Genomic DNA, 27,625 nt, shown 5'->3' on the forward strand with positions numbered 1-27,625 from the left:
AGGGGAAAAGATTGCCCATAATATTCTAATAACTGGAAAAGTGCTTAGAAAATGCATGTCAAAGGGAGCCAGCTGCACTCCAGCAAGCATGAACGTCTTGGATAGCTCACCTCAATGCAAAGCTTTGAAAATATTAAGCTGTAAAATGGCCAATTTGTGATAAAGGAGAGATCTAGTGCACCTGGTCAATGGGAAGAAGAATTTTAATCTCTCTAATAAGAACAAATGGGGTCTCTCAAAAGAGGACCAATTACTTAGTATAATTGATCATTGTGTAGAATAATATAAATTGGAGGAAATAAATACACATAGAAAAACAGAAAGCTCAGAGATGGAGAAAAGTATTGGTGTTGGAAATGGACAAAGGAGAAAGCAGAAAAGAAAAGAGAGAAAGAAATATTCGACAATCCTCTGGAGGTCTCAGAGGATTAACCAACAAGGAAAAGCCAAACCATATGGGCAACAAAATAGCCTAACTCTTTCTTCTCTGTTCTTACCATACCTGGAATTTGTATTTTGTTCTAGCTTTTTGGCTTTTTCTTGAGAAAAAGTATGGCTTTTTCTAAGAAATATTGATTAAAAAGTATACCAAAAAGAAAGAAGCCATGTTGGTGAAGAGACACCAAGAAATAGTTGAAGGAACTAAGACTATTTAGCTTAGAGAAGAGACTGCTATGGGAAAGCATGCTTGGTTGATGTCAAAGGATGGCATGTGAAAGAACAAGCATATTTTTCCCTATGGCACCCAAGAGGGCAGAGCAAACCTCCATAGATAGATGTTACAAACAGTGTGACCATAGATTAACAGAAAGAAAAGTTGTTTCCAACAACCACAACTGTGCAACAATGGAACAGAGTGTCTATTGGGTGTGAGCTCCCAGTAAGCCTTCTCTAGAACTGGATTTAGGGTCAAAAGTCTTGAGTGAGAACCCCAATTCTGCTATTTATTTGTGTCTTTGGATAAATCATTTAATTTCTTTGGGTGCTATTTTCCTTCATTGTAAAATGAATAGATTGTACTGGGCATTCCTTCTTTCCTTTTACTTCTTTTTTCCCTCTTCTAACCAAATTTCTGATTTTTTTTTTGTTCTAACTATATTTGATTGATTTTTTTTCAAGCAACAGTATATACTATCTGGAAAATGGAGGCTTAATAATGACTAATTTTTGTGACTTAAAAGATGATTCTTTTGGAAACCTGGATACAGAAAATCTGGATATGATACTTGGTATAAGTTTAAATTCCACAGAATGAAGATGTAATGACTGTGAAGATTGTATTCTAATAGTAAAGCGCGTAATTCCATTTTTAGCTGCTTGAGGAAGATAAGGAAATGAGTGAGCACTTGTCAGCTTTGTGTAGTTGGGGGCACTGTTGCTGAGGAGGGAAGATGGAATAAGATGACCTCCGAGGTTCCATTCAGCCTGATGGCCTGGGAGTGTAGAGCCTATTTCTCATCCATTTAATGGAGATAATAAATCTTCTCTCCCTTCTGAGGCCAGTAGGAGAATAGGTCAGATTTGTAGAGAGCTCAGAGAGAAACCATATTGAGCTAGATTCTCTTGGTATGTCAGCTTCTCCATCCAGGCTATAATTTAGGCACTTTGGAAAACTGCATTAACAGTTTAAAATCATCATTTAGACTAAGGATTTTAACTGTATCTAAGCAAGGTTTTTTGAGTAATAGTATGAATTTTCTTTTATGCATTTAAACGCATTACCTGAGAAATGATGTGTAAGTTTTTCACCAGCCTGTCAAGGGTTCTCTGACACAGAAGAGGTTAAGAAGTTCTGACTTCAATTAAGACTTTTTTTATGAGCAATTGCTCTGTCTTGAAGCCTGAATTGTTTGGTTTGGGGACTGACCTCTCCTTTTCAGGGCTCAATCCTCATATGCTTAGTAAATTCATTGTCAACACTCATGTTCTGACTGACTTGTTAAGATCAATTTGTCCCCTTTCCCCCTGGTGACTTTCAGGTCGAAATTACCTCCATCTTTTCCTTCTCCCATTCCATCCTTTTCCTTCCACCTCTAAGACTTTTTTAGTACTTTTGGGAAAATGAAAAATAGTTTCCCGTGTGGGAAAGGTTAGCAACAACAATCTAGATAAATTATAGTTTCAGTTCACTAAACCCTTCTCCGATGGACTAAATAAGTTATTGCAGCATCCTAAACTACATGATTTGCAAGTGGGGTGAATCTTATCCCCTGGAGAGTCTGGCTCATTAAGTTCTAATTATTGTGATTCAAAAAGAATATAGCTTGTCAAGTTCCCAAAGAAATCAAAATAATTCGGAATAGACAACAGTAAGAAAGAAGGGAAGACACGGCTGTGAAGTTATTATTGGTTTTCAGACCCAGTACTAATTAGCAATTTGTAATCACCTTTTGGAGGTTGTACCCTAAATATATGTTAGAGCAAAAGATAACTTGGACTTGGACTTCTCACTTCCAAATAAGAAGACAGCTGAAGATTTTAAACTAGAATGGATGCTTATAAGGGAACTGGACAACAAGCTGTCCTGAAATGAAGGCTTGATGAAAGTCAATGCAGGCAGGTTCACATCCTATCTCTGATATTTGCTATTTGTGATCTTGGACAAAACACTTCTGCTCCTCCAATCTCAGTTTCCTCATTTATAAAATAAATGGGGTTAGGGTAGATATCCTTCGGTCCAGCTTTAAATCTCTGTTGCATGGTCTATTGGGTTGTGGTAAGCACCTTAATGAAAGAGCAATCTGTCCAGGAGTGTGCTGGCACCTGCTCAAGCTTAGAGAGACAGTTCTTAAATTTGGAGAGTGAGCATTCACACCTTGGAAAATGACAAATGCTACAAAATGGAGTTTAATGTTTTGTTTTATTAAATGTCTAGATATAAGAAGATAATAGGGAAAATGTTAATAATGTAAGTGAAACTTAAATGTATGTCAAAGGTATAGTCCTCTTCCCCCAGAGACTGTTGTTAAACATTTACCAGTGTGCCCTTGTCTAAATCCTGCATTGAAATTATACTCCTTTGAAATTCCTATTAAAATTAACATTTTACCTGAGTAAGGTAACAATCAACCACATAACAGCCATTTTTACCTTAGTGGGAAGCATTTTCAGCTCCTTTCCTGAGAAAAAACTTTAACAGTAGGGAAAGAGTGAAGGAGAGGAAGGGAAGGAAAGGGAACATTCAAGCACTTGAGGCTTGGAAAAGGGGGAGCAAAATACTCCTGAGAGAGAATACCTAAGTTCTAGTCCCAATTCGATCACTAACTATGTACCTTTGAGCAAGTTCTTTCCCTTCTCCATTATTCAGTTTCTCACTTAATATACTAAGAATAAGAGAGTCTCTAGCGTTCTTTCCAGCTCTAAAAGTCTATAGTTTTATAAACTTCAATGAATTTACATCTTTCAGAGCCCAATGGAACTGCCATTCTTTTCTGGCTTAAAAGATTTTGCATTTGGAGATGCTTGGCTATAAAATCAAAACTCTCATAGAGCATCATCTCCCAAGAATAATTTTTCTAAGGCAGAAAGGCAATAGTGATCATTTTCCTTTACCTCTTATCCCTCTGAACCCCCATGAAAGCTCTTAATGTAAATGATAAAAACCAAGCTCTGTAGAGCCTCCCAGAGAGTACCACTGACTCAGTGCCAGTACTCAGTTTCAAAGAGAAGTGGAAGCAAGTTAGAATTGGCTTGTAAAGTTGAAAGTCAGTTAGTTAGCTACGGAAATTTGCCTCAAAAGATTTTGGATGTCCTGATTACAAAGAACATTTTTTGCTTCTAGATATGATTTGCTGCTTCATTGAGGTTATTTTTGGAAGAGCTTGTGTCACATAGGAAAAATAATGATCTCAAGGGAAAGTAGCTTAAAGCTGAGGATGTCACAGGGCTCAGGATTCTGATTCAAGTGAATGAGAAGATTGGTCACTAGAAATTATGGTGTCCAGAGCAAGAAGTACCCACTGTAAATAATACTGAATTTATTTTAAATCAACAGTGGTGGTAGGGAGATTCTGACACTGGCCCTTTTTAATGGGGAGGGATGTAGGGAGAGGAACAGAGAATTAATTTTAGTGTGGGAGGAGATTCCAAAGTTGCTTAGGAAGGGAAGGAACAGGATGGGGCAAGATACTCACATGATGTGCATGTTTGTGCCCTCTAAATTTCAGTGTCTTGCCATCCTTCTTTGGTTATATGACTTTGTGGGTAGAACTATGGATTTAGGCTCTTAATGAAGATCTCTGGAAGTGTATATGGTTTGAAAAGCTTTTTTTGTAAAGTTATTTTAAACTGTACTTTTAAAGAATTTTTCTATCTCAAGCCCATTGAACAAGACTAAAATGTTAAATCCCAATGTTAACAACATCAAATGATATTTATACAACAGTTTTCAGCTCAAAGCACTTTCATGTTCAGTCTCTTTTTGAATTCTCATTTTCATTCTGAGAATTTAGACATTATAAAGATCCCCATCCCCATTTCACAGAAAAGGCTTACTGAGCCTCAGGGAAACTAAATGAGATTTTCCAAGGAAACATAGATATTAATTGGAAGAGCCAAATCTTGAACTAAGGTCCTACCCTCCAAAAGTAAAGCCCTTTTTCCCACTATTCCACCTTGCCTCCTCTCCCCCCAATCTCTGATTCATATAGTTTCTTTTCAACTACATTTGTAACAGTTTTAATTAATTCTATTTGATTTTTACAAAAGAGTCAATTGGGACAGACAGAATCATTAGGCAGCTTGCCCATGTTTTCTGGATGTAAAGAGAAAAAATTCCAGGATTTTCTTGTTACCTCTTAGTACTTTATTATTACTATTTTCTGCTGAGACAATTGGGGTTAAGTGACTTGCCTAGGATCACACAGTTAGGAGGTATTAAGTGTCTGAGACTAGATTTGAACTCAGTTCCTCCTGACTTCAGTGCTGGTGCTCTATCCATTTTGCCATCTAGTTGCCCCCCTTAGTACTTCAGAATCAACAGAGACCTAAGTAGCCATACAACCCAAACTTTTTATTTTACAAATGGAGAAACTGAGTTCCAGAGAGATGATGTTCCAGTTCGCCCTAGAAGAGTCAGGACGAAAATCCATATGCAAATCTAAGGCCAATATATATATATATATATATATATATATATATATATATATATATATACATATATGTGTATATATATATTTACTTCTATAAGAAGAAAAGACAAAGGTAGGATAAAGTATATTCTTTCTTGGGAAAATTCTTTTAGTTACAAATGTTGGAAGTTTCTGCTTATATAGCAAGACAGGCACCAATAGCCAAGGATGGAACAATCATGATATTTGCTAAACCCAGAACAGTGAAGTTTCTTTGGGCAGAAAGTCAAGCAAGTCAGTCTGAGGAAATTTCTCCAATCAGACTGGCAAGGGAATAGATTTTTCTCTGAATATTTTCAGTGAAGTTCCTGAGCCTCATGAAGATCAATCATTAGTGGAATTCTGATCCTGGAATGTGACCACACAAATAGAGAAGAAAATGAACAAACAGTCCTAATAAGAGAATATATGCGGATATCAATTTTTTCAGAAATGTAATTAAATGTCATTCCTGCCTGTGGGCTTCTATAAATGTCACCTACAAACTCAGTTTTCAAAGTAGAAGAGATAAAAGTGCTGCGATCTGGATATATGTCTGTTTTTTTGTCTATTTCTCTATCTCTTGATATCAATTTATACTTTGAATTATTCAATGAAAAGTGGAGAAATGTTCGTTAGAGTTAAGTAATCAGTACAAAGATGGGTACTCATCAATTAGTATGTAAGAAAAACTGAAGAATAGAAAAGTTAGTGAACAAGCATATATTAAACATCTACCATCTTCCAGGATATGTGCACATATGTGTATATTCTTAACATATTATGCCTGGATTATATGTGATATGTATATATAATGCTGCAAAGGTAGAAATGATCAGCACTGGCCACTATTGGATATGTGCAATTAGAACTCAAGGATCACACTGAGGAGCATATTGGTGTTTTTGACAGGAATAAGGTTTGAAATAATGGAGAATTGGACAAAAGACAATGAGTTCTGCTTTAGACATGTTGGGTTTGAGATGCTCATTGGGACATCTATTTGAGAGATCCAATCAAGCTAGTGAGCTGAGACTGGGGCTCAGGAGAGAATTAGCTGCTTAGAAATGATAGATGCTCTTGGAAGTGATGAGATCACAAAGTAAGTATAGAGGGAGAAAATAAGAGTGCTGATGGCAGGTAAGTGAGTATGATGTGGGCAAAAACCAGCAAAGGATCTGAGAAGGAACATTTAGACAGGTAGGAGGAGAACCAAGAGAAAGCAGTAAGAAAATGGGCTAATATTTTAACTTGGTGGTTCTTTGACTCTAGATTACGATCCAGGGATCTTTCTTTTACACCTGCTTCTCTTACCTCTCTCAGTAACTTCATGACCTTGGACACATAACTTCACTTTTATAAGTCCCATTATTCTTATTTATAAAAAAGGTGATATGGGTTAGATGATCTCTGAGTAACTTAGAAATTCAATATGCTATGATTCTATGCTAGTCTCTGGTCATTGCTGCCACCCCTATAGTTTTTTAGAATTTACTATTAAATTGGCAGTTTTCTCCAATGCCCTGGCTTCCTGCCACTCTCCTTTATTCTGAAAGAGCTTCAGAGATACATAAATCTGCTGCCATCACCTGTGGCATATTCCTTGTTCATCACAATATTCTCCATCTGTGTGACAAAATTTTTTGAAATGACTCCAGATTAAAGAAATTGAAGAAGCAGCTCAGTCATTGTCTTCAAACACATGAAGATTTATACATGGATGATAGAAGCAAATTATTCTTAAAGTTTATCCCAGAGTGATCAATAGGAAATGAATCAACCATATAATAAAATGGGCTTAAGCTAGATGACATGGATCTTTCGGCCCTAGAATTTTAAAGAGGGAGGAAGGATTGCAAACTGAACCTATCCTATAGGTTCCTATACTTATGGATCTTTGAGTGGAATAAATTTTTTCTTTTTGAAATGATGTAAAGAAGTCTTTCTAGAGATAGGGGATATTCAAAATGAATTCTGAAAGCCTCTTCAACCTCATTCAGTCTATAGCAAGAATGTGGTTTTGTTCTAGTGGCTGGCCATATGCCCAATGTACCTAATATATCTTTATGCAGAATTGTAACTAAGGCAGGAAAGTTGGAGCTTTGCTCCAATTGCTAAAATGAAAGTTGTGTTTCCTCCCTGTAGTGGTCCAGAAAATGTTCTCTTCATGCCATATGGGCCCCCTCTGGTCATGACCTCATGAGAAAGAAAGCAGGCGGCAAAAGAAATTGAGTGAATGGGTGAAAGGCTAATGGAGGAGAGAGAGGATATGCTACAATTTCCACTCTCAATTGCACTATCCTATTTTTTTCTTGAGGTGGAAAAGTTACTAGTTAAGTCTCTGCCTTTACTTTGGACAAAGGTAAACAGTGACATCTTTTCCAGTATGCTATTTGATATCTAGTTGCTGGATATCAATGGAAATAAACCGTACCAATGGATCTTTGAAATTGGAAGTTCTTTAATGAAATTTAATTCATCTGTCAGATATGATGTAAAGAATTCATCAAAATTATCAGAACCAACTAGCACTTTCACTGAAGTTTATATAGTAATTTCCCCTGCCCAATGGCATTTGTCTAAGTTGATTACATATGGAGGAAGAAGATCAAGAGGAAGTTGCAAGAAAAAAAAACCACAACAAATTGACCAAATAAACAACTCAACAACTAACCCTTAAAAATGATAGAAATAGATTCTGCCTCTTAGATACCAAGAAAAGAAAGTAGGGCATACAATACTCATACTCTGATGGGATTGGAGATTGAGCCAAGAAGACTAGGGTCTTAATTGGGAAGTCTTGGAGATATAAAAGCCAACATGTCAGGACAAAGATAAATGGCTGGGGCCATTAATAAATAGCATGAGAACACACAAGGGACACACCAGTATTCTGGTATACCCTCTCAGAGGCAGGGCTAATAGCAACAAAAAGAGCCAGTTCTAAGCTGGTCTGAGTTTGGTGTTCTTCTGTAATAAAACTCTGTTTAGTGAGACTCAATTCTGAACACTCTTAAAGGGAAGAAAATGAGACCAGAAAGTCATTACTACAACTTTGGGACATCAATTCCAAACTCAGCAAGATCATAGTGATGCAGAAAATTGGAGGCAGGGAGGCTTTTTCAATAATTTCATATATCCTGCTTAACTGAACTCCTTTGAAGAGAGAAAGGGATGTCTTTGAAAAGTTAAAAAAAATAACCAAAACTGAGATGCTCATTTACCATTCATTGATATTCAGTCATTACTTTTACCTTTAACTACAGGGCTTACTAGCTATGGTTATAAATTATAAATATGGATTTTATAATTTGTACTTATTCTTAATTTTATGTATTTGTAATCTTGTTTCCCACCTCTTTTCTTTGTTTCTCCTTTGAAAATAGAATAAAGCATTTAAAGCAGTAGAAAATGAAAGAAAAAAGGAAGTGTTGGATTTAAAATATCCCCTTGTAAGCTGGTCCTTCTTTCTTTCTGAGATCTCCTCTGGCAATTCCTTACTATTCCCCTTCTCTATCATTTCATTTTCACTGTCACCAGTGGAGTGCTTGAGTATCCAAGGAGAAAGTCCCTTGAGATCCTTTGACAATTCATAATAGGCTTTGTGAAGAAATATCACAATGAGAGGCAATCTTATCTGATGCTAATTGCTGATGAGATCTCAAGTATATATGTGCATATATAAATATAAATATATATGTACATATATATGTCCATGATAATCAGAAAGATTTTTAAAACTACTGACTTGTGATTTTGGTCTTATTTGCTCATTCACTGGTATGAGAAAGCTCAACACCACTAGTGCCATAGTAGGAAACTATATCATCAAATGGAAACTTTGCTCAAAGTTCAAATTACACCCTCACCCTCCTACCTTGAAACTTAAGCACTTTAAATCAGAATTTACCCTTTTGAGGCTACCACGGGACCATTTAATAGACTTTTAGTGTAGTAGTTGGCTAGGATTTGGGAATTTGGCAAAAGATCAGCATCCTACTGCCTAACCAGCAGTTAGGAGCAAACCTAACCCTGGTCCAGATTCAATGCTGAATTTGGAGTTTCTTTGACTTCATTGGAACTTGACTTAAATAGGAGGACTAGAAAGGGACCATGGGGCCAGACCTAGCCATAGGCAAAAAGATGCTGACTTGCTATTTGATGTTAGAACATCATCCTGTCAAATCAACAGAAGAGTGAGTTTTCTGGCATTGTGTAAGTATTTGATTATAATTCCAGCTAAATAGATCGAACACTTAGATATATGTGGGCACAGCTAGTGGTCTGAAAGAGTCAATATTTTTTCAATTTATTGAGGAAAAGGAGGAGCGATAGAAGCACAAATGTAAGGAAAATTCAGCTTTGTGATTCACAAAACCTGCATTTCAGAAACAGAAAAGCAAATCCCTCCCTCCCAGTAAGTAAATCCCTCCCCTCCCCACATCTCTCCCACATGGGTGATAGGAATGGAGATAGAGATAGATAACAATTCTGAGTATCTTTTCTTCACAGTGACATTTGCAAAATGTATCATTGATAAAAACAGAAACACGTACATGCTCAGATGTGAAGGCAACCAGTCTGGGAATAGCTGCCATTCCTTTCTCTTTGACTTCGGGAAACATCTTGAAACGTGCAATCAACATAGCATACATGTTAGATATGGCACCACCTGGAGTGCACAGTAATACACTGTTACTTTTTCTATTCATTGGTAACATCATTTATGAACAAGTTACATCCTTTTTTTTCCTATTAATCTAGAGATCCTCTTCTGACATGATGGTTTTCTTATTCACAATTTTTTTTTTTTTACTTTGAAACCTTAAATCTAAGAAAATCTAAGTTAGAAATAGGGACTGACGTGCTATTGTCAATGGATACAGCTTCTTCATCTTTATGAAGTTCATGAGTGGGGATAAAAAAGAAGAAAGAAAAAACCCTAATAGTCCCAGTGGACTCTGATGAAAAGGTGGGTTGGGTTAAATTTCGGTCATGAAATAAATCTTTCCCTCCTTGGCCTCGGTCTACAAAGAAGCTGCTTTGGATATACTGATTTTGCATTGAAGAAAGTCAGGAGACTCTCCAATGTGTGCATGAGTAAGTGAAAGTTGGCAGGGACCAGAGTCATAAAAAACAATATTGTGTCTAAGATAAGAAATATAAAATAAGCCTGGAGCTCAAGCAGTATAGAATGCACGCTCAAGTTTGCTACTAGAGAGAAAGGGAAGAGCCAAGACCAAGGGCCAGAGTGGAGCTTGTCTAGGTGCAGACACTGAGGGAAATGAAACACCAGCTAGTAGTTTCCTAGTCATTCTTTCTTACTAGGTGATCAGTCTTTTCTATGAAGCTTAAAAATCTGCAAGTGCTGTCAGTGTCCTCTAAATTTCTTTGTCCTGGGATATGTTGCTAATCACCCTGCCCTAGTTATACCTCTATTAGGGAAATGCCTAAGAGCAAAATACTCTGCATTTGTCTTTACCAAATTGAAAACAGGGGCACTGTCTCAGACCAGGTTTCCTAATATATGTGTCTCTACCAAATTTAAGCCCATTTTCCCAGTGAACACAGCTAATGCACATCATGCATTAAAAAAAAAAAAGAAGGAACCATTTCTTTACCAGTCCTTAGAAATCATATTTTGGTTGTTTTTTATTACCTAAGTGATATGATCTTAAGAAAATCACTGGACCTAAATTTCCTCACTTTTAAAATTAAAGGATTTTAGACTAGATGATCTCTAAGATTCTTCTAGTTCAATCATTAATGAGTCTATGAAATGGCCACATTTTTAATGAATGCAGATGGATGCAAATGTTGACATAAGAGGTATGAGATTCTAAGTCAGAGAAAATGGTAAATATGTTTGAAGTGGTGCTGTCCTGCCTATTCAAAGATGATACTAAGCGTCTCCCTTTCTGTGGTTGTACAAAGTTGTCTAGTATAGTCAGGGTCCATGACCCTCATTAGCACTGTGCTCTAAACCAAAGGATTTTGTTGACTTAAATGACTTTCTCTGAAACTCAGAGGCCCATGATCAGCCAGATTGAGGAGAGTGACCGCCTCTTCTTAAATCCAATGACATGGGGACCTCAGAATACCCAAGTTCCTCTTTCTTGGATCAGATGGGAGTGTTGATAGTGTTTCAGGCTTGTAGTACAAGGTGAGAGCTCGTTAAATGTTATTTGTCTAAACTTTCTTATTCTCTGTCCTTGGCAGGGGGCATTCTTGTATTTGTGTTATGTGCTAAACTTGTTCTTAGGACTACAATTTCTCATGAGGCTTTCAGCTTCCCAATGGGCACATTTTTGCAGCTCAGGGACACCACTCTGTCAGGAACCTGAGCAACATTGAGGAAAAATGAACATGAGTGGCACTTGGGAAAAGTCATGATTTGTGTAGCAGCACAGTGACAAGGGGATATCACAAGCTACACTGCAAAAAGTAATGGGTCTGGACCTAGGTTGAACCCAGAGGACCTAGACTTAAATCTCACTTTTGCCACTCTTGTGGGACCTGAGACAGGACAATGAACACATTTAGACTTTACTTTCCTATTTATAAATTCAGAAGTTTGGGCCCTTCTAGCTCTAAGCATGAGTCTTATTAGTTGTAAGATACTTGCTATATGTGTAATCATGTCCCAAAGAAACATGCATGTCCTGTGTGGGACTTTCAGAAGATCACTAGAGCCAAAAAGAGGAAGGATGGCAGAAAAGTGCAGAAGGAAGAAAAGTAGGAAGGAAGGAAACATTTTATTTATTTACAGGATTTATTACAGGAACTATGCGAAAAGCTTTACAAATATTATCATATTTGATCCTCTCAATCACTCTGGAAGGTAGGTGCTATTATTATCCTAATTTTAATTGAGGAAATCCCTATTGAATTGAGGAAACTGAGGTAAACCAAGGTTAAATGACTTGTTAGGATCACAAGACTAATAAGGTCCGAGGCCATATTGGAACACAGATATTCCTGGTCCAATACTCTATTCACTGTGCCATCTCCTCCAGGGCCAAGAAAGGATAGATAGACAAAGAAGACCCAATACTTTGAAAAATTTCTGAAGCTTTATGGCATATAGGAAGTCTCATGACTGGACTAAACTCTATCTTTGGAGTTTGGCTTTTTAATTAATCAAGTCACAATATATTAAAGAAAAGGTAGCAGCTTGTGCTAGGAGAAGGAGTCCCCTGTAACAGTTCCAATTCCTACCTGAGTTTTTTATGGATAGGAAAACTCCTACCCCAAATCCAGTCCCATTCCCCACCTTAGTGTTTTATATAGGAAATACTCAAGTCCTATATCTAATAATGATCTTATTTATGTAGTATGTTAACCCAGTTATGTCAGCATTTGTATTCCCATTTAAAAAGGAGACCGTGGTACAGAAAGATTAAGTGGGGTGGAGCCTTATTATAACTTATTAAGTTTTGAGCCTAGGCCCAGAGTTGAGCCATTCTAAAAAGAATGGCTTTTCTACTACACCACAGTGCCTTTCTTATGTTGAAGCACACTCAGCCAGGAGCAGCTATTAATTGGTCTGAAATTATGGAAACCTGTGTCTCACTTCTATATCTACATTACAGGGGTCCTCAAACTTTTTAAATAGGGGTCCAGTTCACTGTCCCTCAGACTGTTGGAGGGCCGGACTATAGTAAGAACTAAAACCTTGTTTTGTGGGCCTTTAAATAAAGAAACTTCATAGCCCTGGGTGACGGGGATAAACAACTGCCGCATCTGGCCCGTGAGCTATAGTTTGAGGACCCCTGCTCTAGAATATTGAAGTTTGCAAATGAGAGAGACCTTAGGAATTGCCTAGTCTGATCACTTTATTTTAAAGGTAAAGAGGCTAAAGAGAAGAAAGGGGAAATGGATGATTCAAAGCTGTACAGTGAGTTTGGTGCAGAACTGGACCCATGACCTCGCTGTCTTAACATCTAAGTTGGATCTCTTTCTTCTTCCCTGAGCATACTGTTACCAGAGAAATCAACAAATTCTTGAGGGCCTGAGATTCATCATTTATAAAATCAGGGGATTATATTAAATTGTGTCTAGCATCTCTTCTAGCTCTAAGATGGTATTGATGTATAATAGTTCCTGTGCTATTCAGTTAGCCAAACTTTTTCCAAGGTCTCACTGGACCTATTTTATACTTAGAATGGGGTTGAATGTAAAAATGGAATATTTAGAATTTCAAATTGCAAAATATCTTTTTTATACTTAGAATGGGGTTGAATGTAAAAATGGAATATTTAGAATTTCAAATTGCAAAATATCTTTTTTTTTTTAAGAATAGTAACAATTATATTTGTCTCTAGGGATAGGGGCTTCCCAAACAGGGAGAATTTTTCTGCTCCCAAAAGTCTAGGGAAATATTTGCATATTAAAAATCCTCACCTTTCTCTAGATATGGGGATTGTTCAGGGAATTTCTACTTGATCCACTTCATTTGTGCTTATCATAAGAAGTGAATTTTAAAATGGAACAAATATTGTCAAGTGGATGATGGGTCAAGGAGGAAAGCAAAAGAGCCCGTGATCCTTTCTTTGTTCTTAAATGAGTCAATATCTATGGTGCCCCATTCTCAATAAGTTAGAATACACTGAAGGTGAGACTCTACTTATGGGTTCAAATCCCATAAAGACCAATGAACTTTGATAAGTCATACAGTCTCAGGCTACACACTGTATCCCAGCTAGTCTTTTGGAAAATTTACACCATTGGGAATAAGGGAATGAGGTGACTGAGGATGAAATCCTCATCCATAACCATTGCTGCTGAAGAATTCAACCTGCCAACCATAATAATAGATTCATCTTTGTAAAAAGAGGTGAATATATACCATTTGGAGCATTACTTTTTAGGGACATAGCAGGTTCACAGGATCAAGAGCTGGAAGAGACTTCAAAGGTCACATGGCTTGACCCTTTCTTTTCACAGATGAGGAAAATGATGATGAGGGATATGAAGTGAATTTGAAATTGGTCTCCAAACTTAGTCTAGCTTCATAGATGAGGGTAGGTGATTCTTAAGGTCACCACCTTGGTAAATAATCATGAACATTACTCTCAAGACAGGGGAGAAGGGAAGATGATGAGAAGTCCTATGCCATACACATATCAGAGATAGAAGCTCATAAGTGGGACTAGTCAGTTTTCATGTCACTTAATCTCCTTGGGGATTTTCCAAGGGAGGTTGGACTAGATGGCTTTAGAAGTCCCTTCCAGTCCTAGGTATTAGGACACTTCTGCCCTGGACACTGAAGCAGATTTCTTGTGAAGTCACTTCAATCTCTGCCTCAATTAATTACCTGGCCTGCCTCAATTAATTTACCTTCCACAAGTCCACAAGTTTGGATTCTCCAGACATACAGAGACCTCAGATTTCCTACCAGCCTGGTCTAGATGTCTACTGCCTTTACTCCCCCTACAAAGGAAGAATTTTCATTTAGGTCCTTTAAAAAATTAGATCCTGGGTGATACTTTGTGTCCTCCTTATGTTTTTCTTCTTGAATATCTCTTCTCTTGAATATCCTAGCCTTTTTCAGTTTCAATGACTGCATTAGATTTGTCATTCTCATGGGCTGAGGAATTGAGGAACATAAACCTGGGTTCCAACTTCTTATTCTTCTACTTAATGTGTATCTTTCTGTATTGATCTTGAGTAAGTTACTCTGCCTCTCAAAGTTTCAGTTTTATTATCTGTAAAATGGAATTATACTAGCTGATGTCTAAAGTTCCTTAAGGCTCTAATAATTTTGGCATTTCTGGTGCTTTCCTCAGGAAGCAAGAGGATTTCTGCCTGGTTCTGTGGCTACTCATAGTAGTCCAGGCAAAAAGGGAAGCAATTTCTTTTACTGATTTGATTGCCTTCTTGCTGCCCTCATGGGTCCAAGCTAGCAGAGACCTGAAAACTCTTTTTGCTAATATATATAACTCTTCTAAGAAATTAAACTCATTTCTTTTCCACCTTGAATGCTCAAAGCCTATTGCCTGTTTTTCTATTAGTGGACAATTCATCTTTCAAGAAGGAGGAAAAAATCTATTTATTTATGTTCATTTATGTTTACAGATCAGGATAAATTGAGAGAAATATTTATGTAACTTACGTTTGGGCACTGGCTTCATTAAACTGGTGAAGGAAGAGAGCTACTAACCTGCTTAATTTCTGGGTCATGGGTTAGACAGGGACCTTATATGTCCCCATTTTATATAGAAAAAAACTGAAGCAGAGAGGAGCTAAATGACTTACTCATGATTCCACAGGTAGTAAATGAGAGGTAGAATTTGAACTCAAGGTCTCTGAGTCCAAATTCAATGTTCTTTCTACCAAATTTTGCTGATCTTGATATATTGTCCCTGCTTTGCCTTGTTAGAGACCCATACCTAACTGCCCCAAACTCCAGGTAATGCCTTTATTTTTATATACATATACACACGTCTACATAGACACCCATATATGTATGGAGAGACAGAAAGAGAAAGAACGAAAGAGAGAGAGAGAGAGAGAGAGAGAGAGAGAGAGAGAGAGAGAGAAGGGGACAGAGACAGAGAAAAAGAGAGAGACAGAAACAGAGACAAGAGACAGAGATAGAGACAGAACAGAGAGAGTGAGAGAGAGAGAGAAAGAGAGAAGAGAAGAGAGAGAGAGAGAGAGAGAGAGAGAGAGAGAGAGAGAGAGAGAGAGAGAGAGAGAGAGAGAGAGAGAGAGAGAGAGAGAAAGAAAGAGAGAGAGAGAGAGAATGAGAGAAAGAGAGAGAGGAAAAGAGAGGAAAAGAGAGGAGAATGAATGTCTGTGTAGCCACATGGTCTTAGAAAGATGTATACCATTGTGGACGGAGTGCTGTGCTTGGAGTTAGGAATACATGGCTTGTTCAAAATTCTACCCCTGTGATTCTGGACAAGATTCTTAACCTCTTTTGTCCTCATTTTCCTCAATGATAAAATGAGAATAATATTACTGACCTCATAGGGTTGTTGTTAAACTTGAATTAAATATCTATCTATCTATCTATCCATATGCTTCAAACTTCAAAGCACAATATAAATGCTGTAATTTATAAAGTGGGCCTCTGAGCTAGGAGGTGAGACCTGACAAGTTTCTGGAGTGGGTAAAAGCCTTATGATGGACCCAGAGAAGTTTCTTCCTTCCAGTTTTTCATTACAATCTTGAGGAGTAGATGGAAGCATCAAGGCTCCCATCCTAAAACAGAAAATGTGATTTTGGTCACTTGAGTGATCTGTCTTAGAATTCTGCTTTTGCTTTTTTTTTTTTTTTCTTAAAGAAAGGACACATCATCCTTAGGGTACATGCTTTCCAAGATTTTACAAAGGTCAATTTCTCATGTAGATTCCATTCCTTTGCCCCTTATACCTCCCCCCTTCCGCTAGATAAAGGGTAGAAAGAATACATTGTACTAGAGGTTACCTGACAAAAATATCTGACTCTTTGGGGGAATGAATGGGTGGGAGGGAGGGAGTGTTTGTACTTACCTGCCAAATTTATAAAAGGAGTCAGAGGAAAGTAGTGTTTAGAACTGATTTCCAAGTCTTTATACAAAACTTTAGCAGATGTTGGCTCTAAGAGATATTACGCCCTCAAATAATAAGAATTATTCTCCTGGAGTATATATATATATATATATATATATATATATATATATATGTATGTATACTAATTTTCTTGGAAAATTCAGGTCAATTTGGTATTTATTAATTTAATAATTTTCTTTTAAGTCCCACTATCCCTTACATGTAGCTAGTCATGCCCCTTTTCAAACCATTCTCACTTTGGTTAACTGAATAATTTTATTTTTTAAAATCTTATTTTTTATTATCTATTTAAATCTTAGTTTTTAAAAAGGTAGATCTGAAATGTCATGTCATTCCGGTAATTTCAATCTTGAACTTTGTTATACAAGTACATTTTCATTCCTTCTTTTCAATCTCCTTCCATTTCTTGTTTTAGTGGATTTTAATCTTTGTAGTCCTATGGAAGAGAAGTCAGTGTTTGTCCTTTGACAGGTTCTATTGTTTGTTTCTGACCAAATGACAGGCTAGACTATGGCTTCTTCACAGGCCACATTTCAATGAGCACAGACCGTGAGCTCTGAGCCTTGAGCATCTCTGCTGATCAGCCTGCCACTGATTAGGTGATAATCAGGACACCATCTTTCTTTTCCCTGGGTCACTGAATCCCTCTTCCTATTTTGATCTGCTTTTATTTTGAAAAATACATTTCCTTTCTTCCAATAAACCGAGTCCATAGACAGTCCTAATAACCAAGGGCACTGCTCTCATTTTAGGATTACTATATTGTCTGGGAGAGGATTTCAGTGATAATAATTTTGAATAATGAAGTTTCAAAGTACAATGGATGATAATTAAAAAAAAGGATGGAAAGACTCAATAGTGAAAGAAGAACCAGAATCTCCTAGAAGAGATCATCATCCCTTGTTGCTTTCAGATTATCTACTGAAGCATCATTTTCCCTTACTAACTTTAACTAGGAACAATCTAGAGGAGAAATGTCTTTGTCTAAGATTTTCAAGGAATATATATGCTTCAGATCTCTCTCTGCCTCTATGTGTCTTTCACTGTCTTTGTCTCTGTGTTTTTGTCTTTCTCTCTGTCTCTCCCTCCCTCCTTCCCATCTCACCTTCTCTTTGTCTCTGACTGTTTCTGTCTCTCTGTGTCCCTGTTTCTCTCTTTCTCTGTCTGTCTGTCTTTCCCCATTCCTCTTCCCTTCATCTCTCTCGTGGAATATTCTTTCATATAAAACATAAAGTGTTATTCATTTATACTAAGTTTTCCTTTTCATGGGATTTTTCATTTTAAGATTTGAAAGCAATGAAGAACCTCTCCTTTATTAAAAACATCCTATTTCTTGGTTTCATATGACCTATAAAAAAGTAGGATCACAGTGGAACTTCAGGGCAAATGTCACTTCTAATCAGGCTTTTCATGTGCATCTATTGCTATTCCCAGACTAGAATGCTTTAAGTTGAAGGAAGAATCAACAGTGGTGGACAGTTAAGTCTCTGCTAAGCACATCTATGTATTTCTTGAGCATTTATCCAATAGCAGACCTAAAGATCCATCAGATATTATTAGTGGGAAGCCTCTCTTTAGCAAGGTTTCATTATCTTAGCTTTTCTAGATTCTATCATAGCAAACCATAAAGTAAGAAACAAAAAGAAAGTATCAAATAACACGTACCAGGTGAAAAGATCCCATCACCACTGCCCCCCGGCCAGCCGACAATTTCTCTCATTTTCCTTAATGTGACATATTCCAAAAGTACAAACACTGGAGCAATTTCATAGGTGAACCTGAAGTACAGTAATGTTCACATTTTATTTATGTAATCCAAAGCAGTAATTTAGCAGTTACAGTATCTAATAGAATTGTTCCCTGCCATAAATGTCACATTCATATCACATTAAAGTTATAACACAGTCAGCACAAAGGATTATACCTATCAATAGGTTTCATTATTTTTGCTTGATCCCTGAAATTAAGAGTAAAAATTAATGACAAAATGCATAATTGTGATTTATCATAGAGAAGATAAAAAAGGAATTTTGTAAAGTAACATGATTAAAAAGATAGCATCTGTTCCTGTTCTTTTTGATATTATACATATTTATTTATGCAAACTACAAAAATATTTTTCCTTTCATATTTTAGCACAGCTGTCTTTAGATTTTTATGATGTATATTACTGGATTGTTTTCTATAATCCTACATAAAGCCATGAACCACTCCTAAATCTCATACAAATATTGTAAATGCTACTGAATTTTTTCTTTTAAAATATTGAAAATTTTTTCCAAAGGAGTTGGAGCAAAGGCTATAACATCCTACCAAAAATTAATCTGAATTAAACAAGGGCAAATTTAGCTACTTACATATTAGTATTTGCTGTTGAAGTTAGCCAGTCTGCTGCTAATCCAACCATATCCAATCCAGTAGAAAGTTGATTGAAATATCTAGGATGACCTATGTATAAATCAGAAAACTTTGATTATGGTCTCATCCAGCGGAAATAAATAATTCTGGAGCATGAAATTTATCTGTTTAAAGAAGATTGGCCAGTCTTTTGGGCAAAAGGAAAATATTTCCTATGTTCTATTAGAGTATTTGCTTTCAGAGTTGATTTTCTTTACTTTCAAATATTCATTTCACAATCTCAAAACATGGTTATCTGAATACTATTGTATTTCATTGCTATTCATCCAATATAGCTGAAAAGTCTAATGTATGGAGCCAATCTAAATTGGACAGCCTTTCGTTTAAATGGCTTATGATGCTATTAAAATCTTTTGGAGGGCAGGGGAGATTGGTGATGTTTTCAAGAGGCAGACACTGAGAGACATGCCGAACACTGATAATAACACCAATGATGAATGGTTAATGATGATAAAGGATCAGACAAAAATGGGAAAATAGGAAATTTTGCAGACTGCTTTGTCCAGGATTCAAAGGCTGATGATTGTCTAAAAATGGGATAATGGGTCTAATATTTGTCATTTCTTTCCTGTCAAAATAGATGATTGTAAATAGAAGAGCTCTCTCATAATTGTGATTTTAAATAAACCTGATTAAATGTAACATCATTGTCATGTCAGAATAATGCTTTGGAATATATTTGATGGGCTGATTAATCCATTTGCAAGGCTGATCTAACTGACTTCTGGATTTTTCTAAAAATCATCTCAGGGGTTTGACTTCAAATACCCCCAGGGATATTATTTTTTAAAATGGGATTTCCAATACCATGTTAAAATTCATTTATAGACTGTGCCTCATAGATGCTTGTCTCAGGGTCAGATTCTTTTTTTTAGAGCCAGGATTTTGAAAGATGAACAACTGAAGAACACATTTAATAAAAAGATTGCATTTCCTTCTTTCTGAACAGATGTCTTAAACTAGGAACAGCGATATCTCACAATTCCCATATGGCAAAGGCAAGATAAAGAATGATTATGGGGAACCAGGGGCAAAAATCAGCATGCTACTTATCTCCTGGAATATGGAGGTCTCTTATCAGACCTAGGCACATTGCTACAAAATTATCCATTAAAGGAAGACATAATACTCTGAATGAGCTTTTGACAATTAAAGGGTCTCAGAATTTGTGTTTCTTCCAGTTACATCTTGGTATTATATTAACTCTATGTGGCCTTGTTCAGAGCCTTTGTCTCATATTACTGCCTTCCAGGCCCTCCAATGCCAACCTTCTCAGCTTTACCCTTTCATATTGGGTGAGAGAACCTCCTTTCCTGTTCCTGGTTACTGCCTGGAACAGCCCTCCTATTCTTCTCTGCTTCATTGACCCTGTATTCCATTTCAGGAATCTTTGCTGAACACATAGCTTGCTTCTTTCTCCTAGTGCCATGTCATTTCCCTTCCACATGGCTTTCTTTAAGGTTCTTAAGCTTAAAAGTCCTTTGTATCACTCTACCGATATGTCTACAGAGTTACCTCTGTCTTTGGGAACCTATGTAGCTCTATTGAAACTTTGCCATATTTGAAACTAATTGGGACCTTGAGACATTTCATAATGGCAGGACAGACCATCCTGATGGTTATCTTAAGTAGGCTGGAAAGATCAGCTTGTTACTTATATAGTTTGGCAATATAAATATCCTTGCTCTTTCATCTTTATGTGCTTTTCTCTCTCCTTGATAAGTCTCTCAGACCTTGTTAATTGATCCTGTAGCTTTGGAGAGACCAAAGGTTCTCTTGGCAGGTCAAGAAAAGATTCCAATGAATTACATTTTCACTCTTTTAATGATTCTTTATAGGCTCAGAGGACAGCTCATAGATGCTAGCAAAGGATTCCACTCTCCTCCTCCATTTCCCTTTTCATATAGGGCTATTGTTGGGACTTTTCTCTGAACTTGCCCAGATGTTTCCACAACCCCTTCGAACCAGCTGCTGCCGCTGCTGGCATACCATGGTCTCCTTCTGCTGAATAGGACAGATGAGCAGCTCCCTGGGAAGCTAATGTTAATACATGCATTTAGCAGCTAGTGGGGAATATATAGTAGAGTGTAGAATAGGAATGTGACCAGCAGCGTCCCTCTCTCTATAGCTTAGTAAATGATCCCTGATACTTTCTTAGCTCTGCTAACCTGAAAGATAAGAAATGAATGCGTCCAACCTGTAAAACTAAACATATAGGTAGGATGCAAAAACCCACTGTAAAACAATTCTTTGTGTAAATGAACCTACTGCTTATCACCTTCATGGACTCTGACTTCCCTGAATTTGCTGGATTAACAGAATCCAGGATGTATTTTTTTTTTAAGTGCCAAAGAAATGAAGAATCTTTGAATCCAACAATCTCCACTGTGATAATTAAAAAACCTGCCTTTCTGTTGTGTAAAGTTGAAGAAATTTCAACACGAAATTCATTTTTTAAAGCTGTTCCTGCCTCCCTTTCAGTCTGAATTGCATTACACAACAAGTAATTATCAGGATAAAGGAATGTTAACATGTAAGTTTCAAAGTAATTCACAAAGGAGCAGGAAGAACCTCAGTAGGGGTAACAGCATGATAAACACTTTGACAACGAATGACAAGTCATAATAAACAAGACAAGTAACAGTACAGAAAATTTATCAGTTAAGAAGTAATTTGACTCTAATAAATCACATATTTTAATAAAGTCAGAAGTTGCAATGTCTCTATAGATCTTATTGAGATCTTTTCTGAACATTGATTAAAGTTGTTCTTCGCTAGCAATTAGTTTCTCAAGCATTATGGGGAAAGATAAGTATTGAATTGGCTGATTTATCTGTGACATTAAGTGAAACATTGATGTCCAGAACTATTAATTTAATTGACTTGCAATTTCCATTCTTCTTGACTCTTCAGATTGGATAAAAATCGGTAGATATTTACAAAACTGAAATGTAAAGATTTCTCATAAATTGTTTTTGATTCTGTAGCAATAAAAATACTAAGCAGTGATTTACCATTTTGGAAGCATTTACCAAGCACCACTTAAAATTTTTTAAGGACAGTGTGCTAACAGGAAATGAAAAAAGAGCTGTATTTATATGTTCGTGTCATATTCAAAAGTGTACTAAATTACATTGTCTTGTTTAGTCTCCTGGCCCCATCTTGGCAACCGTGAGGATTAGTTAATGATGATTCCAGTTCTAAATCTATCCTACAATATAATAACATTTTACATAGATCAGAAAAGGGAGAACTCAGTTTTGCCTCAGACAATGAATGTGACTTGATTTATCTACTAAGTTTACTTTCCTTTTGTGTAAAAACCTTTACAATCCTAAAGCCAAAGATATGTAAATATTGAAAATGCTTTTTTAAGTTACAAGCTTTTAGCAGCCCACATTAACCATTCCTATCCTTCCCTCTCATTCCCCACCCACCACTCCCTCAATCCCCCCAAACAAACCGCATTCCATCAGGTCTTTGATTAGTTCACATAGTAGAGACTTAGTAAATGTTATGGATGATGATAGGGGAAGTGGTGACCGGTAAAACTGTCAATGCCAAATCAAATTTCAATGCAAAGGCTTTTATACATTTTCATTTTCTGGTAAAAATAGTTTTGAAATAGCTTATTTATTGCTTATTTAAAAATGTATAGCATAATGCTTTTGGAAATTAAGTATTTGCTTATTTTTTATTGTGATTCTTTTTTTTTTAATTAGACTCAAGAGGTCTATGTGATTAACAGTTGAATGTATGAGTTCGGAGGATAATTATGACCTGGATAGAAATAAACAGCTGACTTCATGGAAATAAAAATCTTGGAAGCATCTGCATAAATGTAATATTTCTGGCTATAAAATGTATGTAAATCATTTGGGGAGAGGAGAAATAAAAATATATTCCACTGTGTGAAGAAAAAATATTTTTCTATAAAATAGGAAATCAGATTTCCCATTTTTGCTTCATTTACCCAGTAACATTCAAGAATATTCTCTTTCATTCAACATCATTGAATTGCTAAGCTTTTTTGTGGGCATTTTAAAATGATAATTTAGACAATACAGGGAATCTGGAATGCAAATTTTACATCTACATTCACTTGATTAAATGCCAAACAAACAAACAAACAAACAAAAAACAACTCCAAAACATTATTTCACAATATAATGAGCAAGCAGGCTAGTGACAATGTGGGTGACCATTCTTACTAAGGAAATAGCTAGTGGGGAAAAATTAGTATTTGGGACTTACATTTCAAAGATGCTTTTTCATCTTTTATTTATGTTTTTTTTTTCCTATTTCTTTTTCCATTCAAATTCATTATGTTGGTATCTTCCAAAAAATGATTCCATTGGGAGGAAGAGTTAATTTGTGTAGCAAAATGTGCCCAGTGTAAAACGTAGTAGTTTGCTTGAATCAAGAATAACAAAGCATTGTGTAGAACTTGAGAAAAAAACAATTTCTAATGTATATGTTATTAGAGGTAAACTTCCATGAAAACATCACTGTAATGAGGGAAAATTATCCCAAATAAGGAAAACCCCCCACAGCAACTGAGCCTTCTAAAACAGAATCTTTTCAAAAATCATTATCAGTAAAAAGTGCCAGTGATTCTGTAATTTTACAGAAATATCAATAAGAGCAAAAACGGTATAATCTTCTTTAGAGGAATTAATTCTTATGATTTTGCAAGAAAATCCAGAAAAAAACAATAGACATTTATATTTTTCATCCCCGACAATACCTGTTTTGATTGCATATTTTAGAGTTGTTCTGCAGTTGGACAAAATTTCCTCCAGGGTCTGTGGCTGATCTGCCAATTCCCAATTATGTTCTTGAAGAAGCTCGTTTGGGTAATGGAAATCAATCACCTTTGTTGATCTATCAAAACTCTTCACCACATACTGAAGCAAAATGTCCATTACATCTTGGAGAAAAGACAAAGTGGCCACTTCTCCGTTACATGCTGGCAACAGATCTGGGGGGACAAACCCATGCCGACAAGTTTAAAATGTCATACCCATATATATATATATATCATGTATATACTCCCGCTAAGAAAACATTATGGATTCATTTCTTCTGCAATCCAAAATCAATCTAATGTTTGCATAAAGAGCAGATTTCCCTCTGATTTCCTGTATTTATACAATTGCAAGAATACTTGGAAATGCTAAACATTTTTCATTTCCATTTTCAGGAAGAAGCTTATAATAAATTCAATAAGCATATTCTAGAATTCATTATTATAGATTATTGTGATGATTTATTTGGGAAGCCTTTGCCCTAGCGTGGCGTTGGGCACAGGCTCATTTTATTTTATTGCTACATTTTTACGTTAAAGGATTCTCCTCTATGTACGGGGAGTTGTGACACGAAAGTAAGATTTGCACAATTGAATATACAATGGAGAAATGCTTTGGTGTTTGGAAAGTCCGTTAATTCCAGAGGCCAACCAGATTGTGTGTGTGTGTGTGTGTGTGTGTGTGTGTGTGTGTGTGGACGCGCTATGTCGCTGTTGTCGTCATTGAAATAGCATTGTTCTTCCGAGGAAAATTGTTCTCTCGGTCCTTTGACCTAAAAGAAGCTCGGAGGGCGATGGTAATACACTAACACAGACATTGACCGAAGTTTTCCGGGTTAAAAATACCGACTATTCTCTTATGACGTCTGGACGCTAAGTTTGCTGGGGGAAGGGGAGACCATTGAATCTTTTTGAGTCTGAAGGTATCCGAAAGCCAGATCCAGAACTCAAAGGTGCGATGCGCAAGGCAGCATTGATCTTGACCTTCCATCGGGATCTAGAGCAATTTGCCTTTGCCTGCGTTCTCTATTGATTTGGAAGGGAGGGCGGGGGATAGGGAGGATGGGTAAGGCAGAGACGCGTAGCTACGTGACAACTGCTCAATGCTGGGGGTGGGGGGGGGGAGGGAGAGGAGGGAGAGACAGAGCCGATGCAAAAGGTGCGAGTCAGTGGCAGAGGTAGCTCGGGATTTAATTCGTGTGGAGGAGATTTGCTCTGTTGAACCACCTCCACCTGTTCCTGCCTTGCCACTCTTCTTGATCGCCTCACCCATTCCGCCCCAAGGGGCTCAGGGCCCATTCTATGAGTTTGAGGAGGGACAGGAAGTGTGGGTGAGCTGGTGGGAGGGGGCGCCTCTTGTGCGTTTTTGGAGACTGCGACTGTAAAGCGCTCAGCCTCGACTTGGGGAAATCTTGCCTTTACCTGTTGAGTGTAAACACGCGTAATTGAGATCCGTTTTGGGGCAGCTACAGGGCTTTTGATTGCAAGTACAGACAGTCTTTTTATCGGCTGATCCCTGAGTCTCCTTCTCGCTGCCGGAAGTTTCCATTGGCTTTTCAGCGTCTCCATACAGCAAGGCTAAAAAGGCATACAGAAGATGGAGTTTCAGGATTAGGCCTGAGGTCCAGAGGGACCACGCAACGCAACTCCAGTCCTTTGGCTATCATCTGGCAAAGGGTTTTAAAGATCTGGCCAGTTTTAGGTTTAAAATGAAAACAAAAACGAAAACCGATTGCTTAGTTGACAATCCTCCCTTCCAGCCAGCCCCCTTTCCCCGTCACCGGATTCTGTCAGAGTCCCCGGGCTTCACACTTACCACAGAGTTTGTTTCCAATGCCTCCGGTGAACTTCTGGGCAACCTGGCACCAGGCTCTAGCTGGAAGAGGAACGTAAGGGTAGGAAAGAGAAATAGAGGTTTGGAAATGTTGGTTGATCAAAGTAAAGAAAGTGGGACTGGGCTACAGAAAGGTGATTAATCCTTTAAAAAGAATTCTAGCTTCAGGGCCATTCACATTCAACAGACCTCTACTTAAGATGGAGTCAATGAGACCTTTCCCAACTTTGTCTTAAAGATCCATTTCTCGGCCCAAATTATGAGGCAAAGAATTACCTACTTCCCCTTCCATTTTAGCTCTATTCTCCTTGATAACCATCCTTTCTTCCAAAGGATCTCTATTCCTCGTTTCATTCATTCACCCATTCTCTCCCCCCTCCCTATGTCAAATCTCCTAATAAATCACATTTCTATAGCGATTTCAGATTTTCAAAGCGCATTCTGTAAGCACTTGGAAATAGGCAACGATTGATCCCATTTTAGAGTAGAGTTAATCACACAGAGAGGATGTATTTTACTCAGGGTCACAGAATTAGGATCAGGGTGGGGAAATCGAAATTAGATTGGCAGAGTTCAAGGTAAACATTGCTAAATCTTTTCTTTCCCCAAGAGGTGGGGGTGGAAAGCATTCAAAAAAACTGATACTAAGGTCGAAGAGACACTCGGGTCTTGGGGCTTTTGACGTATTCGGATGAAAGGAACCCCAGAGATGTATGACTCCCCTCCCCAGGAGATCGATGAACATATAGGTAAAAGGAGAGCTCTCAATCAAACAAACACTCATATCAACCCTCTTTCCCCTTATCCTTCCCTTCAACCCCCCCCCCCCCTTTTCCTTTGCTCGAGTCTCCAGCTCCACAGGTCGTGTCCTGGTTTTCTGGGTCCTTACCTGTGCTGGGGTTCTCCGGGTCTCCGGAGCCATCTTCGGACCCGAAGGACCAAAAGCCAGAGCCCGTAGATGCCATCCGCGCTGCCAGGCTGGTACAGGGAAATGAGAGTGCCAACCGCAGGCTAGAAGCTATCCGCTCAGTGCCTGCGTGCCTGTGCGTGAGTCTGAGCGCGTGAGTGTGTGAAGGAGGGAGAGAGCACTCTGGGGAGTCCCGGAGTGGCCGTGTGGGTGGGTGAGTGTGTCACACTCAGCAAGTCTGTATGTGTGTGCTAGGTGAACAGCAGCGCCTATAGTAGCAGCTGCGCTCAGCTTGGAACCCACGCCGGGGAGGGGCTGGAGAATGAGGGAGGGGGACGCGGGGGAAGGGTGAGAGAGAGATGTCTCTTTCCAGCCAGGCAAAAGGAACCTAGGAGAATGGGGACTGAAGGAGAGTGTGACTGGAGGAAGGGACTGGGGGGGAGGGAGGGAAGGGGGAGAGAGAGAGAGAGAGAGAGAGAGAGAGGTGAAGAAAGGAAGTATAAGGGAAGAAGGCAAAATCGTGAGCGTGTGAGACGGATAGTGGTGCGCGCAAGCTGGAGCAAGGGGGTGTGAGGCTCGGAGGCCGAAGCCAGCAGAAGCAGAAGTGGGTGTGTATTTGTGTTAGCTCGTCTTCTGGTAATCGGCCTTTGATTTAGAAGGGGGGAGAGAACTGTCCAGGGTCCTGAGCACTCCTGAGAGCAGAACTGTACAACGCTGCTAACTCGGAACTGTTTCAGGTAGAGTAGCAAGTCAAGAGCTTTAGGATTCGTGAAGCTTTATTAAATCGTCTCTTCTCCTCCCCCCCCCCCCCAATCTTTCTCGTTTGAGAACTGACTTTGGGTTACCTAGGGGATAGTCTAAAGAAAAGGGGGGCGGAGTAGCTACCGAGGGCCGTGCTCTCTATTTAATCCCACGTACTGGGAATTGAAGGGATGAGATCCTGGGAGCACAGACAGAGGGGAGAAGGTGCAGGGGAAGGAGATGTGGTCTCAA

General features: G+C 37.9%; 1 protein-coding gene across 1 annotated transcript in view; it reads right to left on the minus strand.

The window, feature by feature from the left end:
• The window catches only part of GAD2 (glutamate decarboxylase 2), an 81,978-nt gene extending 55,020 nt beyond the window's left edge, over positions 1–26,958 (minus strand). Inside the window, exons 1-7 of the mRNA XM_003771856.2 lie at positions 26,615–26,958; positions 25,708–25,767; positions 25,314–25,469; positions 23,832–24,065; positions 19,024–19,114; positions 18,332–18,444; positions 9,665–9,780 (exon numbers count right to left, since the gene is read on the minus strand). Coding sequence (XP_003771904.1) covers positions 9,665–9,780; positions 18,332–18,444; positions 19,024–19,114; positions 23,832–24,065; positions 25,314–25,469; positions 25,708–25,767; positions 26,615–26,690 — 846 coding nt within the window. The 5' untranslated portion in view covers positions 26,691–26,958. The remainder of the gene's footprint in view (positions 1–9,664; positions 9,781–18,331; positions 18,445–19,023; positions 19,115–23,831; positions 24,066–25,313; positions 25,470–25,707; positions 25,768–26,614) is intronic.
• Between the last annotated feature and the right edge of the window lie 667 nt (positions 26,959–27,625).

The sequence above is a fragment of the Sarcophilus harrisii genome, chromosome 5 (assembly GCF_902635505.1).
Source record: "Sarcophilus harrisii chromosome 5, mSarHar1.11, whole genome shotgun sequence".
Classification (NCBI taxonomy): Eukaryota; Metazoa; Chordata; class Mammalia; order Dasyuromorphia; family Dasyuridae; genus Sarcophilus; species Sarcophilus harrisii.